Source organism: Rhinopithecus bieti, unplaced genomic scaffold (genome assembly GCF_001698545.2).
Source record: "Rhinopithecus bieti isolate Rb0 unplaced genomic scaffold, ASM169854v2 scaffold_73, whole genome shotgun sequence".
NCBI classification, from domain to species: Eukaryota; Metazoa; Chordata; class Mammalia; order Primates; family Cercopithecidae; genus Rhinopithecus; species Rhinopithecus bieti.
Window position 1 is genome coordinate 687,693 of NW_016803103.1, and position 17,266 is coordinate 704,958.

The following is a 17,266-nucleotide window of genomic DNA, read 5'->3' on the forward strand; positions in this document are numbered from 1 at the left end:
AAGGACTCCGAGAGCTGGCAGGTCTGAGTAACCCTGGTGACTTTCCTTTTCACCTTATCAAAACTTGAGCTAAAAACAATGCATCAGCTGATGACAGCAGAGGATGGCAGGGCTGAGGACCCAATATTCATTTCCCAGGCTGGTGGAGAGTGAGTAAGTACAGTTCCAAAACTAAACAAGGGAGGTTAGAGACTTTCTACCCTTACCTGATGGCTTCTGGCCAAAGCAAGGAAGTGTCATGGAAGGTACTGAGTGGTGATGGTGCAAAAAGGAACTTGAGGAGGAGGGAAGAAAAAGCAGCATCCCTCTATAAAGGTGGGGGAGAGAAGATACGGGGAAAGCCCTGAATTCCTTACCAAAAGCCAATCTCAGAGGGGAGCGGAGGGGTTACAATCTATGCTTCTGCCAAAGGCAGGAGTGGAGAAGTGTGGGGAAAGGATGATGGATTGGAAGGGGCATAATTTAAGACTTAAAGAAACCAGGGGTGCAGGCGAAGCACCCCACACACCCAGCAGTAGTCCCGCAGGCTGCAACCTGAAACCTTCACATCCACTTTAACAAGCCAAACTAGAGGGCTGTTGTTGCAGGGAAGTGGGAGGTGGGAGGGTAAGGGGAGAAGGCAGAGACCCCCAGGCCATGTAATCAGCAAGGTGATTGTGTGATGTTTCTTTTCACAGTTGAGTTAGATGTGCCTCACCAGTTCTGATGGGAATCAATTTAATTAGAATTTCTTCATTCCAGAAATTCAACTATGTGGACAGTGGTTACACTTGATAGGATGATTTGTTATAGCACAATTTATATATTTCAAATGGACAAAAAATTAGTATCATTTACAGTATCTTAAGATAAATTTCCTTTGAATGGGAGCTTCCTTTCCAGTACTTTGAGGTCTACACGATGTATATAGAAAATTTACTACTGTGGAAAATGAAGACTGCTTAAATCGAATGGGGGGAAGCGGAAGGTCCTGTAGTTTTTCTTTTTGATTAATTGCTGTAACACTGTCCTTCAGGCGGCTGAGGGAGTTTCATATTTTCTGTAGACATCATTAGGCGCTGAAGCTCTTGCAGGACAACTTGGATGCTATATGAATTCTGCCATTTTGCTAGCACTGATATGGCTCGTGGGTCCACCACTCCATTAGAACTATTAACTCCATTTATATTAATTTTTGTTACAAATCTTACAAAGGGGGTGCTAGTGGGTATTTAGGTCCACATTCTATTTTAAGGCTGAATATCTGCTTTTCATAAATTGTTCTTGGAGGCCCAATTATCATCCCTGTCCATCTTGTAAGTGTCCTGTCTTCATCATTTTTTAGACCTCAGCTAACTGTGCCATCTCCTACTCCTTTCTGGCCTTCTTCGAGTTCTTCCAATAGTTGGAAATTGTGAGGGACTTTTACTCCTGAGCCCATGGTGGCTGCCATCTTGCGCTGCTGACTCTTGAAGGCCAGCCCCGAACTACAGTCATCTTAAGGCTGACTGTGCTCAGATAGCCCAAGTTCTTGGGCTTCCTGTTGGCAGGAGGACTGACTTTTTGCCATATGGACATTGCATAGTGCAGCTTGAGTATCCTTATGACATGGCAGCTGGCTTTTCCCAGAGCGAATAATCTAAGTCAAAGAACCAGGAGAAAGCCACAAAGCCTTTTATGTCCTAATTTTGGAAGTCACACACGGTCACTTCTGCCACATTGTATTTGTTAGAAGTAAGCCAATAAATATAATCCATACTCAAAGGGAGGAGAATTAGGCTCCACTTTTTGAAGGGGGTACAATTAAATAATTTGTGGACATATTTTAAAATCACTGCAACCAATAAGGAAATTCATGTAGAAAAAGACTTTAAAGATGTTTCTGATGTTGCTAACTTAGGAAAGAAAAGTATTCACCCTTTGTTACCATAACCAGGCAGGTGGACCTAGATTTCCTATAACATTTCCTTGTACCAAATTTATTCCCCCAGTTTTCTTCTTAAAATATGACTGCTATAACAAATTACTGTAAACTGGGTGGCTTAAACAACAGAAGTTTATTCTTTCACAGTGCTGGAGGTCAGAAGAAAATCAAGGTGTCATCAGGGCTATACTCTCTCTAGAGGTTCTAGAGGAGAATGTTTTTGCCTCTTCCAGTTTCTAGTGATTCTTGGCATCCTTGACTGTTCACGGTGTCATTCCAGTCTGTGTCGTCATGGTGGCATTGCTTCCTCCTATCTGTGTTATCTTTCTTTGCCTTATTCTTGTAAAGACACTTGTCACTGGATTTAGAGCTCACCTGGACAATCTAGGATAACGCTCCTCTTAAATTTTTTTTTGTTTTTGAGATGGAGTCTCACTCTGTTGCCCTGGCTGGAGTGCAGTGGCACTATTTCAGCTCACTGCAACCTCCGCCTCCTGGGTTCAAGCTACCTCAGCCTCCCGAGTCACTGGGATTACAGGTGCAGGCCACCATGCCTGGCTAATTTTTGTATATTTAGTAGATTTGGGCTTTCACCATGTTGCCCAGGCTGGTCTTGAACTCCTGACCTCAGGTGATTTGCCCGCCTCTATCTCCCAAAATGCTGGGATCACAGGCGTGAGCCACCATGCTGGCTCTTAAAATTCTTAACTACGTATTTTGCCTTATAAGGTAATATTCAGTCTGTTACTACATACGGCAATAGTAATGGGTTCTGGGGATTAGGCCATGTCTTTTTGGTCACCATTTAGTCCACCACACCTAGTATCTCTATTAATTTGCATTGCAAAATTGAAGAACAAAAAGATCTCTATTGGCCAGTTATGGTGGCTGATGCCTCCTAATACCTTAGGAGGCCAAGGCTGGAGAATCACTTGAAGCCAGGAATTCAAGACCAACCTGGGCAATATAGTGAGACCCCACTTCATATATATATATATATACACACACACACACACACACACACACACACACACACATTTAAAATTAGCCAGGTGTGGTGATGCACACCTGTAGTCCTAATTACTCAGGAGGCTAAGGCTCAGGAGGATCAATCGAGCCCAGGAATTTGAGTTTACAGTTAGCTATATGATTGCACCACCACACCCTAGTCTGGGTGGCAGAGTCAGACCCTGTCTTTGAAAAAAAAAAGATACTTAAGATAACCCTAAAGTTTGACCACAACTTTAAAAAACATTTTTATTTATTTATTTTATATGGAGTCTTGCTCTGTCACCCAAGCTGGAATGCAGCAGCATGATCTTGGCTCACTGCAACCTCCACCTCCTAGGTTGAAGCTATTCTCCTGCCTCAGCCTCCCGAGTAGCTGGGACTACAGGCATGTGCCACCACGCCTGCCTAATTTTTTTATATTTTCAGTAGAGATGGGGTTGCACCATGTTGGTCAGGCTGGTCTCGAACTCCTGGCCTCAAATGATCTGCCCGCCTTGGTCTCCCTGAGTGCTGGAATTACAGACATGAGCCACCATGCCGGGCTGTATTTATTTTGAGACAGTGTCTCACTGTGTTACCCAGGCTGGAGTGCGGTGGTGCGATCTCAGCTTACTACAGCCATGACCTTCCAGGCTCAAGCAATCCTCCCACCTCAGCCTCCCAAGCAGCTGGAACTACAAGCATGCACCACCATGCCCAGCTAATTTTTTGTTTATTTTTTGTAGAGATGGTCTTAAATGTCTTGCCCAGGCGTCTTGAACTCCTCAGCTCAAGTGTTCTTCCTGCTTGGCCTCCTCAAGTGTTGGGAATGATTACTGGCATAGGCCACTGTGCTGGGCCTCTTATTTTTATTTTACCTTATTTATTTTTTTAAGAGACAGAGTCAGCCGGGCGTGGTGGCTCAAGCCTGTAATCCCAGCACTTTGGGAGGCCGAGACGGGCGGATCACGAGGTCAGGAGATCGAGACCATCCTGGCTAACACGGTGAAACCCCGTCTCTACTAAAAAAATACAAAAAACTACCTAGGCGAGGTGGCGGGCGCCTGTAGTCCCAGCTACTCGGGAGGCTGAGGCAGGAGAATGGCGTAAACCCGGGAGGCGGAGCTTGCTGTGAGCTGAGATCTGGCCACTGCACTCCAGCCTGGGCGACAGAGCGAGACTCTGTCTCAAAAAAAAAAAAAAAAGAGACAGAGTCTTGCTCTGTCACCCTGTCTAGAAAGCAGTGGCACAATCATAGCTCACTGCAGCCTTGATCTTCTTGCCTTAAGTGATCCTCTTGCCTCAGTCTCCCAAGTAGCTAGGACTACAGGTGTACACCATCATACCTGGCCAATTAAAAAAATAAAATACATACACACACACACATTTTCTTTTAAAGAGATGGGATCTCACTATGTCGCCCAGGCTGGTCTCCAACTCCTGGTCTCAAGTGATCCTCCTGCCTTGGCCTCCCAATGTGCTAAGATTACAGGTGTGAGCCACTGCACCCAGCAATGTTCCTTTAAAATTTGCTTTAAATAATTAAGATAATAAAATACCTGTAAATTCCTTTTTGGAAAAAGTGAGATGATTTTTTCAAAGTGTGATATAAGATTGAGAAATATTATTTCAGTTAATTTTAATAATCAAGTATTTTGAAAAAATATAAAACATGAATAACACCCAGGTACTCAACACCTATCAAATATTAACATTTTTCCTTTTGTAAAATAAGGAAAACATTACAGATATAGTTGAAGACCCAGTATTCCCTTCCCATTTTATTTTCCATGTCTTCCTCTTCAGAGATAATAGTACTATCCTGAATTTGGTATTTACCTTTATCATAAAAGTTTTAAAAATTATTCCTTTATATAGATGTAGGTATCACAATATATAGCATTTCTTGAATGCCATATACATGTATATGTAGGTATGTGTGTATATATACACACACATACTATATAACATGCTATACTTGTTATTTCTTCAGATTTATTCATGTTGATAAATATATAACTGTTCAGTTTTTTTTTTTAAACTGTAGGTTTCAAATCATTAGTAGCACAGAAAATCAATATAGCAGGTCATGAACTGCTTTAGAAAAAAATGGAACAGAAAATAGAATGTATCATAAGTACTCAATTTAATGTCTATATACATATATGTATGTGATGTATATATACGCATATATGTATTATAGAGTCATGGTATGAAATATATTTCTCACTGTAGGTAAAATATTTGGAAGTCATACATTCATTTTCACTACTGTATAATATTCTATTGTATGAATATGACAGTTAACTACTGTCCTACTGATATTTCAATTGTTTCCATTGTTTTACTAATACAAGTTGAGCATACTAATCCCCAAATCAAAAATGCTCCAAAATCTGAACATTTTTGAGTACCTGCATGACCCTCAAAGGAAATGTTCTTTGGAGGATTTTAGATTTTTGGATTAGGGATGCTAAAGTGTTAAGTATAATGCAAATATTCCAAAATCTGAAAATATTTGAAATCTGAAACACTTCTGGTCGCAAGCATTTTGGATAAAGAATACTCAATTGGTAGAAACAATGCTGCAAAATAGTGTTAAACATATCTCCTTGTGTGTACAGGCAAGTTTCTTTTTTTTTTTTGAGACAGAGTCTTGCTCTGTCACCCAGGTTGGAGTGCACTGGTGTGATCTCCACTCACTGCAACCTCCGCCTCCTGGGTTCAAGCAATTCTCCTGCCTCAGCTTCCCAAGTAGCTGGACTACAGGCGTGTACCACCACACCTGGCTAATTTATATATATATTTTAGTAGACATGGAGTTTCACTATATGTTGGCCAGGCTGGTCTCGAACTTCTGACCTCAGGTGATCCGCCTGCCTCGGCCTCCCAAAGTGCTGCGATTACAGGTATGAGCCACTATGCCTGGCCTGCAAGTTTCTATAATACTTACAAGTAGAATTGTTGGGTCATAGGGCATATGCATCTTCAACTCTGCTAGATATTGCTTAATTCATCTCTACTGTGTTGTTCTCAGTAACAGTGTACTAGGTTCCTATCATACTACTCATTAACATTATACATTAAAAATATTATCAATCTGATAGGTATGGAATAGGTCATTATTGTTTTAAATTGAATTCCCCTGATTAGTGAAGCTGAACATGTTTTTTGTGATTATTACACTTTTGGGTTTCCTCTTCTATGAATTGATCAGTTTTCTATTGGATTTGTTCACTAATTTGTAGTTTATTATAAAATGAGTTCTTTTTCTTTGTTGAATAATGAACATTTCATCATCTTCATCCAGCTTGTGGCTTGTATTTTGACATGTTCTTTGATGAACAAGCTTTTTTAATTTTAATGTATAAACTTACTAAGCTTTTCCTTGAAAGTTTGTCCTTTTATGTCTTTGTGCCTTACCTTATTTAAGAAATCCTTCCTCTCTGAGGCATAACAATTTTGTCCTATAATTTCTCTTAAAAAATTGAGTTTTAATCCATTTTGAGTTTATATTTGTGTTTGTTGTAAACAGAGGTAGATTTACTCTACCATCACTTGTATAAGCTCTTTCCAAGGCTCTGGGAGAAGCCCAAGTAATGTTCACATAGGTTGTGTTTTTATAAAATTTTCAAAAGTAATTTATTTTGGAATTTCCTTAGGAATCCCCAAATTATAAGTTTTTGGCCTCATAAAACTTGGACTTCTTTCCTACATCTGAGGTAGGAATCTAATTTTAATCTTTCTCCATACAGGTAGTAATTGTTCTAGTATCAATTATTGAAATATGTACTCTTTGCCATTGATTTGTAATGCTACTCTGTCATATATAAAGATGCCATGTTTGAAGGGGTTACTTTTTGGGCTTTTTATTCAGTTATATTGGTATGTTTGTCTATCCCTCAGATTTGTTTGAGGTAGTAGAGATTTCTAGGACTCTTCCTGTCTTCCAAAAGGGTTTTAAACTAGGTCATTCCATTGATGATTTATTTTAGTGAAAATTACAGTTTTCTGATTTTGCTTGAAAGGCTTAGGTCAGTGGAAAAAAATACATTGTTATCTGTAACTGGTAACTCCTCTCTTAAGCCTTGCCTGATTTTCTCACATAGTTGTAAATGATTTTTTTACGGTGTCCCACAGCACTTTTTACATAATCCAGTTAATCATATGATATTTTAATAGGTCACTTAGATCTGTGATTCCATTGAAACTGAGCTCCTTCAATGTGGGCATGCCCAAGTGACTGGTATGGTGTATAACACATAGTGGGCATTCAAAGAATGTCTGAGTTAATGGGCAAATTCAGAATATTAAACTAACATACATAAATCACTTGAGCCAATCATGATTATTAGTTTCTTGCCAACTAGACTTATGAACTATACTGTGCCCTATTTTCATAGTGAGATAATATCTATGTGACTTGGATATTTGTTTACACTTAACTCTGAGGGTATATTAAGAATGTTTACCTGCTGTAACTCTTTAGGAAGCCAGTCAGAAGCGCACTGTACAGCTGCTTAATGTGTATGACTTTAAATCCAGAAAACTTTGTTGTTCTATTGATTGTGGTAATTAATGGTTTTTCTTTTTTCCTTCTCAAAAGGGGAGAAATAAAGTCAGAAGACTTTGGTTGATTATAAGTTTAACGTTTCTGAAATAACAAAGTTGAATTAAGGTCAGCTTATATCTAGTATATGAATTGTTTAAAATAATACTTCCTGCTGAGACAGATAACCCTCCAAATCTCAGTAAGTTTAACAGTAGTTTATTTCTCAATCGTGGAAAATCCTAATGGATGTCACTTATCATCAGTTGTTTCTCTAGGCAATGACTCATAGACTCAATCTCCTAGTTTTTGTCCTTAACCTCTCCTTGGACCTTGGAGTCCTCTGCACATTTTTATCCTGCTTGGTGATGGAGAAAGACTAAGGCTGTCATGTGGGAGGCTTTTATGAGCCAGGCCTGTGCCTACATCACTTCTATCCACATTCAGGTGGTCAGAACTCAGTTACTTGATAACACCTGGCTGTTAGACAGCCTGAATAATAATTTAGCCCTGTGTACACAAGGAAAAGGTAAGCAGATTTCCTGAATAATTGTTAAAGTAAATCACTGTCATAACCTATTAGGTACCACATAATATGCGAGGTGTTAGGGATACAGGTCCCTGTAGTTGAAGATCCCATATATATACCACACATAATAGAAAACTAAAAAAAACAAGCCTTTCTCTACCTTTTTCAATCTTTTAATCTTGCAGCTAGAAAATGTAAGCAGGGAGATGGAAATAAGTAAGAAAATTAAAAACAGAAATGAAGAAACAATGGTTAATAACCTGAAGTGGAAAACACTGTGCTTAGATGGGTTTGCTGGTGAGTAATACCAAACATTTAAGGAAGATATTATACCAATTCTCTATAATCTCTTCCAGAAAATAGAAGCAAAGGAATACTTCCTAACTTATTCATGAGCCCATCCTTACTATAATACCAAAATCAGATAAAGACATCATAAGAAAACCAAACCAATATTTCTCATGAACATAGATGCAAAAATCTTCAACAGAATACCAGCAGATTAAATCCAACAATGTATAAGAGGAAGTACAAGCCTTGACCAAGTGGGACTTATCCCAAGTATGCAAGGCCGGTTAAATATTCAACAATCAATTATTGTGATCAATCACATTAACAGGCTAATGAAGAAAAAGTCACATGTTCATATCAATAGATGCAGAAAAAGCATTTGACAAAATCTAACACCTATGTTATGATAATAACTCTCAGCGAGCTTTAGTTTGCTAAAGAACATCTACAAAAACCCTACAGCTAACAACATACTTAATGGTGAGGAACTTGAAGGTTTCCTGTTAAGATCAAGAACAAGGCCTGCCTCTACAGAACCAACCTGCCTCAAAGTCTTGAGAACACTTAAACAATATTTGTGGGGGGAAGAAAAATTTTACAATCCAAAGATATAATAGATTTGGAAAAGACTTGCCATTTGACATTTAAAAAAATGAGCAATGAAACTATTAGTGAAAAGGAATTAAATTTATCTTAACTGCTTATGGTAAAGGGCACAGTGGAATACAGGTTGAAAACTACAAATTTTTTGAAACTTAAACCAAAACACAGTGCCCAGATAATTTTCCCAAGCCAGGAATTTGTCCATTTTTTTGTTGGTTCCAGGAGAAAAATGGCATATGAGAACAAAAAATGTTTAGCATTCCATATGTTATTTGTTCAATTCCGTCTTCATTTTGGTTATTGCCGCAGCTTCCCTAAATCTCACGTCAGACTGCAATCCTATGGTTCCCCACAATATTCTTTGACCATCCCTCCCCCGCCCCTCATCAGCAAACTAGGGGGTACTTCACCATTGCTTTGTGAAAATAACAATGCGAGAGCTTGTCTATACGTTTGGCCAAAACGCGTCCTCCAACAGTGTACGTCCTAATCCCTTCAATTATCTTCCCACATCCACCCTCCTTCCAGCAAATAAACCTCGGAACTAAGTTGAAATCTGTCACTTATTTCGCTCCTCCTACCAGCGGCCTATTGCTTCTGCCCTCCCCAGTGAACCCAACCCAGTTCCTCTTCCCAGTCCTCCCATTTCTCAAGAAAGACAACCACCTCTGTTTTTTTCAGGGCTTTAAGTGCTAGGTGTGGTTTCTTCCTCGGCATCCAACCAGCGACCCTCCGTGCCTCCCCACCCAGGACGGACTTCCACCTCGGGAACCGCCGACCGCGCAGCGGCCCCAGCACCCGCAGCCACCCTTTCCCCGGAGCGCCACTTCCGGATCTCGGGTGTTTCCCCTTTACGGTTCCCCCCACCCCCTCGGACACCTCCTAGATCTTTATACTAACTAGCAGGGTCGCAGCTGGGACCCTGGCTAGCCGAACGCAACAGTTCTTCTCCACGAAGACGCGCAGAGTAGCTTCTCTAGCCTGAGAAATTCGGTCCGGCTGCGTAGAGTGGCGGCCGTGGAGGGACACTTTGTTTTGAACACCAAGTAGGGCACACCCGGAAGTGGCGCGGTACAGGAGCAGCGCTGCCGGCGGGGGTGGGTGCCAGGGACCTGGAGGTGGAGGGGACGCGGCGGTACTCTGGCGTGTGAGCGGACAGTGGAGTGCTGGGGAGCGGGAGCGGGAGGGGGGGGCCTTCTAGCTTTCGTTCTATGGTGGCAGATCCGGCTGGGTTCCGGGAAGCGAGGGCCTAGCGGAGTGGCTGGGTTGGTGAAGGGCTACTACGGCCGAAGAGCAGTCCGCCTCACTTCATTCTTCCTGTCTGAGGGACCCGCTCTCTTCTGGTCACTACATCTTCCTCCCTTACTTCGCTTGGCAAGGGGTGTCGTACTTGAGGAAGTCGCAGCTGGAGCTGGGAGTCCTCTTGAGTTTTCTCTGCTTCTAAGAGGAGGCGAACAGCCGCTTTGGTGGGGACTTACTGCTTTCGGCCTGAGATAACTAACGCTCTTTCCTTCACTATACCGCCGACTTACAACGTTTCTATCTACTCCTTTCAGCTACCGACTTTGATTCCTTACCTTAAAAGATGCTGGAGTCATATGTAACTCCAATTTTAATGAGCTATGTGAATCGCTACATCAAGAACTTAAAGCCGTCGGATCTACAGCTTTCACTGTGGGGTGGAGACGTGGTACTTAGCAAGCTCGAGTTAAAGTTGGATGTGCTGGAACAGGTAAGCTATGTAGCTGTCATGAACTGGAAACAGTTTTCAACTTGTTTGGACGGTAATCTGTTGTATCCTACGCCTTGACTTTGTGCTCTAAAAAGGAAACTTTTCTACTGATGTATTTTGAACTACCTTGAAACAAGGGGGGCTTATTTTACATTATTTTCTCTTTTTTTGAGATGGAGTCTTGCTCTGTCGCCCAGACGAGTGCAGCTGCGTGATCTCGGCTCACTGCAACCTCTGCCTCTGGGACTCAGGCAGTTCTCCTGCCGTAGCCTCCCTAAGAGCTGGGATTACAGGTGCGCACCACCACGCCTGGCTAATTTTTGTATTTTTAGTGGAGACGGGGTTTCACCATGTTGGCCAGGCTGGTTTCGAACTCCTGACCTCAGGTGAGCCGCCTGCCTCGGTCTCCCAAAGTGCTGGGATTATAGGCGTGAGCCACTACGCCCGACCTGCATAATTTTTAAAAATAGTTTGTTCCCAGGTGACGGTATATTAGAATGGGATTACTTAAAGTTGCCTTGACAGAAAGACGATTTCATTGTTCATGTCAGAATTGTTCTATTCAGTCAATTTTCAAGCATTATGAATGTGCTAATTTATGTTGTCAAAATTCTGTATAAGCCTGGAAAATATTACATTCTCATTCTCCTTTTTGGTCAGTGGAAGGATTTGAAAGCCATCAGGAAGGGTGGCTGGCTGGTGGGGTTGAGGAAAAAAAGATAAAAAAAAAAAACAAAAAAAAACCAGGTTCAGATCATGAGGAAAGATGACATTTCCCACAGCATCCTCAGAGTGTTGAGTAGATACATTGAGAATGGCAGTAAAATTATAAACTTCTTTATTAATCGTTTTAGTTTCTTTTAACATGAGATTGGTCTGATGCAAAAGAACTCTAACTTCAAAGATCACATATTCATTAATTCATTTATTACCTATATTAGTAACATATGCCAACAAATTCTGTTAGACTTGAGGATCTGTGCAAACTCAGAAGAATCAGGGACCAACTGATTTTTAGGAGATAAGGGAAGACTTAATCTGACAGTGATAGTTATTGATAATTTTTAGTTATAGTCCACAGCCTCTTTTATTACTCTTTTATTAAGTCAGTCTAGACTTAACACTAAGAAATAATACTCCTGGCTGCTTCTTTTTCCTGTTTCCAAGGTTAGTTGAGTGGCTTAGTATTTTCATTTTCATTGTTTTTTTTTTTTTTTTTTTTTTTTTTTTTTTTTTTTTTTGATGAGCACAAATCCCAAGTGTAACAGCTCAATTTTTTTTTTTTGAGACGGAGTCTCGCTCTGTCGCCCAGACTGGAGTGCAGTGGCGCCATCTCGGTTCACTGCAAGCTCCGCCTCCCGGGTTCACGCCATTCTCCTGCCTCAGCCTCCTGAGTAGCTGGGACTACAGGCGCCCGCCACCACGCCCTGCTAATTTTTTGTATTTTTAGTAGAGATGGGGTTTCACCGTGTTATCCAGGATGGTGGCGATCTCCTGACCTCATGATCCGCCTGCCTCAGCCTCCCAAAGTGCTGGGATTACAGGCGTGAGCCACCACGCCCGGCCAACAGCTCAATTTTAAAATGTTTTATTTACACCTGTGCAACTACTGTCCAATAAAAAAATAGAATGTTTCCAGCACCCCAAAAGGCTCGCCTGTTTTACTTTTATTAAGTACTCCGGGCTGGGCGCGGTGGCTCATGCCTGTAATCCCAGCACTTTGGGAGGCCAAAGCGGGCAGATCATGAGGTCAGGAGTTCGAGACCAGCCTGGCCAACATGGCGAAACCATGTCTCCACTAAAAATACAAAAAATTACCTGGGCATGGTGGCATGCGCCTGTAATCCCAGCTACTCGGGAGACTGAGGCAGGAGAATTGCTTGAATCCGGAAGGGGAAGGTTGCAGTGAGCCGAGATCACACCACTGGGCTCCAGCCTGGGCGACAGAGTGAGACTCCATCTGGGGTGGGGGGATGTACTCCCCACTCCTAAAAGAGGTGACTGGTAATCTGACTTCTGTCAACATAGATAAGTTTTACCTGGTTTTGAACCTCAAAAAAATTGGAATCACTTATGTTTGGCTTTTTTCTTTCAACCTTTCTAAGATTAACCCCTGTTGTTAGAAGAGTTTGTTTTTCGTATTGTCAGTACTATTCCATTGCATGAAGATTCCACAATTTACTTACACATTCTCCTTTTGATGGACACTTGGGTTTTTAATATTTGTGGCTGGTGAAGAAAGCTTCCATGAACATTCCAGTACATCTATCTTGGTAAGAGAAGTATTAATTTCTCTTAGGTGTATACCTAGAAGGTAGGGCCTGTGTTTAGCCTGTGTTTTCATTTCGTATTGCCAGATAGTCTTCCAAAGTGATTATATCAATTCCAGTCTCACCAACAACTTATGAGCATTCCAGGTATTTCACATTTTTGCTACTACTTGGTATGTTTGTTATTTTAATGTTAGCCTTTCCAGTGGGTGTGTAGTGATATCTCATTGTAATTTTAACTTCTATTTTCCTCATGACTAATGACGTTTTTATATTCTTATTGGCCATTTAGCTATCTTTTTTTTTTTGTGAAGTCTAAGTCTTTTTTCCTTTTGTAAAGATTGAATTTTCTGTCTTATTGATGTATAGGAAATCTTTTTTTTTTTTTTTTTTGAGACAGAGTCTCACTCTGTTGCCCACGCTGGAGTGCAGTGGCGTGATCTCGGCTCACTGCAAGCTCCACCTCCTGGGTTCATGCCATTCTCTTGCCTCAGCCTCCTGAATAGCTAGGACTACAGGCGCCCACCACCATGCCCAGCTAATTTTTTGTATTTTTAGTAGAGACGGGGTTTCACCATATTAGCCAGGATGGTTTCGATCCTCTGACCTCGTGATCCGCCTGCCTAGGCCTCCCAAAGTGCTGGGATTACAGGTGTGAGTCACTGTGCCCGGCCAGGAATTCTTTATATATTTTGGAAATGAGTCCGTTGCCAGATAGATGTTTTGCAGTATTTACTTTCAGTTTGTGGCTTGTATCTTTACTCATAAAAGTGTCTTGATGAATAAAAGTTAATAATCTTACTGAAGTCCAGTTTATCAATCTTTTCCCTTGTGGTTAGGGTTTTTCTTGTCTTGTTTAAGAAACCTTTGCTTACACCAACAACATATATTCTTTTATATTTCTTTTAGGAGCTTTATTAAATTCCATGATTCATGTCAAATTTGTTTTTCTGCATATGTGTAATAGAGGTAAAGATTAATTTATTTCCACTGATAGTTGATCTATACCATTTGTTGAACTCTTCTTTCCTTACTCAATTACAGTAAGCCTTTGCTGTAAATCAGGTTGCCATATGTGTGTGGATTTGTTTCTGAACTCTTTATTCTATTGAGTGATCTGTTTATCTGTTCTTGTGTCACTCCATATGGTTACTGTAGCTTTTATAATAAGACTTGGTATAGCAGTGTAATTAGTACAACTTTGTTCTTTTCTCCTTCAAGATTTTCGTAACTATTTTAGGTCCTTTGTATTTCCACATATATTTTATTTTTTTATTTTTTTTTGAGACAGAGTCTCGCTTTATAGCCCAGGCCGGAGTGCAGTAGTGCGATCTCGGCTCATTGCAACCTCCACCTCCCTGTGGAGAAATTCTCCTGCTGCAGCCTCCCTAGTAGCTGGGATTACAGGTGTGCACCACCATGCCTGGCTAATTTTTGTATTTTTAGCAGAGACGGGGTTTCACCATGTTGGCCAAGCTGGTCGAACTCCTGAGCTCAGGTGATCCACCCGCTTTGGCCTCTCAAAGTGCTGGGATTACAGGCATGAGCCACCATGCCCAGCCTATCATGTACATTTTACTTTCAACTTGTAACCTTTATAATTAATTTCTAAAAAAGAAAGCTGTTAGTGTTTTTGCTGAGATTACATTGAATCTATAGATCGATTTTGGATGAATTAACATATTGAGTTGACATAGTTTTGAGTTTTTCAATTCATGTACAAAGCATTGCTTTCCATAGTTTTAGGCCTTTAATTTCTCTCAGCAATGTTTTGAACTTTTTAGAGAAATTTTGCATGTATTTAATTAAATTTTACCTCTTTTTATTGATGGTTAAGTAGCATTTTAAAAACCTGTTTTCTGGCTAAGTGTGGTGGCTCTTGCTTGTAATCAATCACAGCACTTTGGGAGGCCAAGGTGGGTGGATCACTTGAGGTCAGGAGTTTGAGATCAGCCTGGCCGATATGGCAAAACCTCGTCTCTACTAAAATTACAAAAATTAGCCAGGTGTGGTGGCTGATGCATGTAATCCCAGCTACTTGGGACGCTGAGGCATGAGAATCACTTGAATGGGAAGGTGGAGGTTGCAGTGAGCCGAGATCGCGCCACTGGACTCCAGCCTGGGCGACAGAGTGAGACTCTGTCTCAAAAGACAAACACAAAAAAACCCCTCTATTTTTAAATAATTTGTTACCAGTACAGGGAGATAAAATTGATTTTAGTATGTTGACCTGTCCAGTGGCCCAAAACGTCTAACAGTCTTTGGTAGGTTCTTTTAGATTGTCCATGTTCAATCATGTCATCTGCAAATAATGACAGTTTTATATGTTTCTATCCAATACTTGTATCTTTTATTTCGTTTTATTTCATTATTGCACTGGGCTAGGGCCTTTTATATAATGTGGAGTAGAGGTCATGAGAATAGACATCCTTTTTTGTTTCCAATTTCAGTGGGAAAGTATTCAGTGTTTTACTATTAAGTATGTTGTTAGCTATAAATAACCTTTATTGAGTTGAGATTCTCTTGTATTACTACTTTTCCAATGAGTTTTAAAAATCATAAATGAATGCTGAATTTTATCAAATATTACATTTAATGAGTTGATACATGATTTTTCTCTTTTGTTTTATTAATGTGGTAAATTACATTGTTTTCAAATCTTAACCTTGAATTCCTGGAATAAACCTGATTGTATATTATCTTTTTTACATATTGTTGGATTCAATTTGTTAAATTTTGATTGATTTTGTTGTGTATTTGCTTATAAGCGATACTAGCCTATGATTTTCCTTTCTTGGAATGTTGTTTCCTGGTTTTGAATGTCATATATGTGTGTGTGTGTATATATCTACATATAGGCCTTATTGATTTATCTGTGAGGTATTCCCTCTTTTTATAATCTCTGACAGTTTAAGATCAATGTTAGTAGTTTTTTTTAAATTGTAATAGAATATATATAATACAACATTTATCATCTTAACTTTTTTTTTTTTTGAGACAGAGTTTCACTCTTGGCTGGAGTGTAATGGTGCGATCTTGGCTCACTGCAACCTCTGCTTCCTGGGTTCAAACAATTTTCCTGCCTCAGCCTCCCCAGTACCTGGGATTACAGGCACCCACCACAATGCCTCGCTAATTTTTTGTATTTTTAGTAGAGATTGGGTTTCACCATGTTGGCCAGGCTGATCTCAAACTCCTGACCTCAGGTGATCCACCGACCTTGGCCTCCCAAAGTGCTGGGATTACAGGCATGAGCCATCATGCCTGGCCCATTTTAACCATTTTTAAATGTACAATTCTGTGATATTACTTATGTTTACATTGTTGTGCAACCATCACTACTGCTTATCTCTAGAATATTTTCGTCTTCCCAAACTGAAATTTGGGAAGTACCCATTAGACACTAACTCCCTATTTTCCTCTCTTCCCAGCCCCTTGCAACCACCATTCTACTTTATGACTGTATGAATTTGACTATTTTAAGTACCTCATATAAGTGGAATCGTTCAATGTTTGTTCTTTTGTTATTGGCATATTGCACTTAGCACAATGTCTAAAAAAGCTTATCCATGTTGTAGCATATGCTACTATGTCCTTTGTTTTTAAGTCTAAATAATCTATTATATGTACATGCCACATTTTGGGTTGCTTTCATCTTTTGGCTATAATGCTGATATGAAGGTAGGTGTACAAATATACCTGAGACTGTGCTTTTAATTTATTTGGGTATATACCCAGAAATGGAATTCCTAGATCATATGATAATTCTGCGTTTAATTTTTTGAGGAATCACCATACTGTTTTCCACAGTGATTGCGTTGTTTTACATTCCTACCAGCAATGTGCAAAGGTTCGAAGTGCTCCATGTCCTCACTAACACTTGTTGTCTTACTTTTTTTTTTTTATATAGCTAACCTAATGGGTATGAAATGATATCTCAATGTGGTTTTAATTTGCATTTCTCTGATGATTAGTGATGTTGAGCCTCTTTTCTCATGTACTTATTAGCTATGTTTGTCTTCTTTGGAGAAATGCCTATTTGAGTCCTTTGCCCAATTTTGAATTGGGTTCTTTGTTTTTTGTTGTTGTTGAGTTATAGGAGTTCTGTATGTATTGTGGATATCAATCCCGTATCAGATACATGATTTGCAGATGTTTCCTCACATGCTGTCAGTGGCATCTTACTCTATAATAGCATCCTTTGATACACCAAAGTTTTTAATTTTGATGAAGTTCAACTTAGCTATTTTTCTCATTCCTTGTATGGATTTTTGCTGTCATATCCAATCATTGTCAAATCTAATGTCATGAAGCTTTTCTCCTGTGTTTTCTTCTAATTTTTTTGCTCTTACATAGTATAAGGTAGTGTCGCAACCTCTCTCTCTTTTTTTTTTTTTTT

At 40.1% G+C, this 17,266-nt stretch overlaps 1 protein-coding gene and 1 pseudogene across 1 annotated transcript in view; one reads left to right on the forward strand and one right to left on the reverse strand.

Moving 5' to 3' along the window:
- Window positions 1–983: 983 nt before the first annotated feature.
- Window positions 984–1,432, reverse strand: LOC108542280 (ubiquitin-conjugating enzyme E2 variant 1 pseudogene; annotated as a pseudogene).
- Window positions 1,433–9,947: 8,515 nt separating this feature from the next.
- The window catches only part of LOC108542214 (vacuolar protein sorting-associated protein 13B-like), a 441,791-nt gene continuing 434,472 nt past the window's right edge, over window positions 9,948–17,266 (forward strand). Inside the window, exons 1-2 of the mRNA XM_017892173.1 lie at window positions 9,948–10,012; window positions 10,422–10,649. Of these exons, the coding sequence (XP_017747662.1) occupies window positions 10,451–10,649 (199 nt within the window). The 5' untranslated portion in view covers window positions 9,948–10,012; window positions 10,422–10,450. The remainder of the gene's footprint in view (window positions 10,013–10,421; window positions 10,650–17,266) is intronic.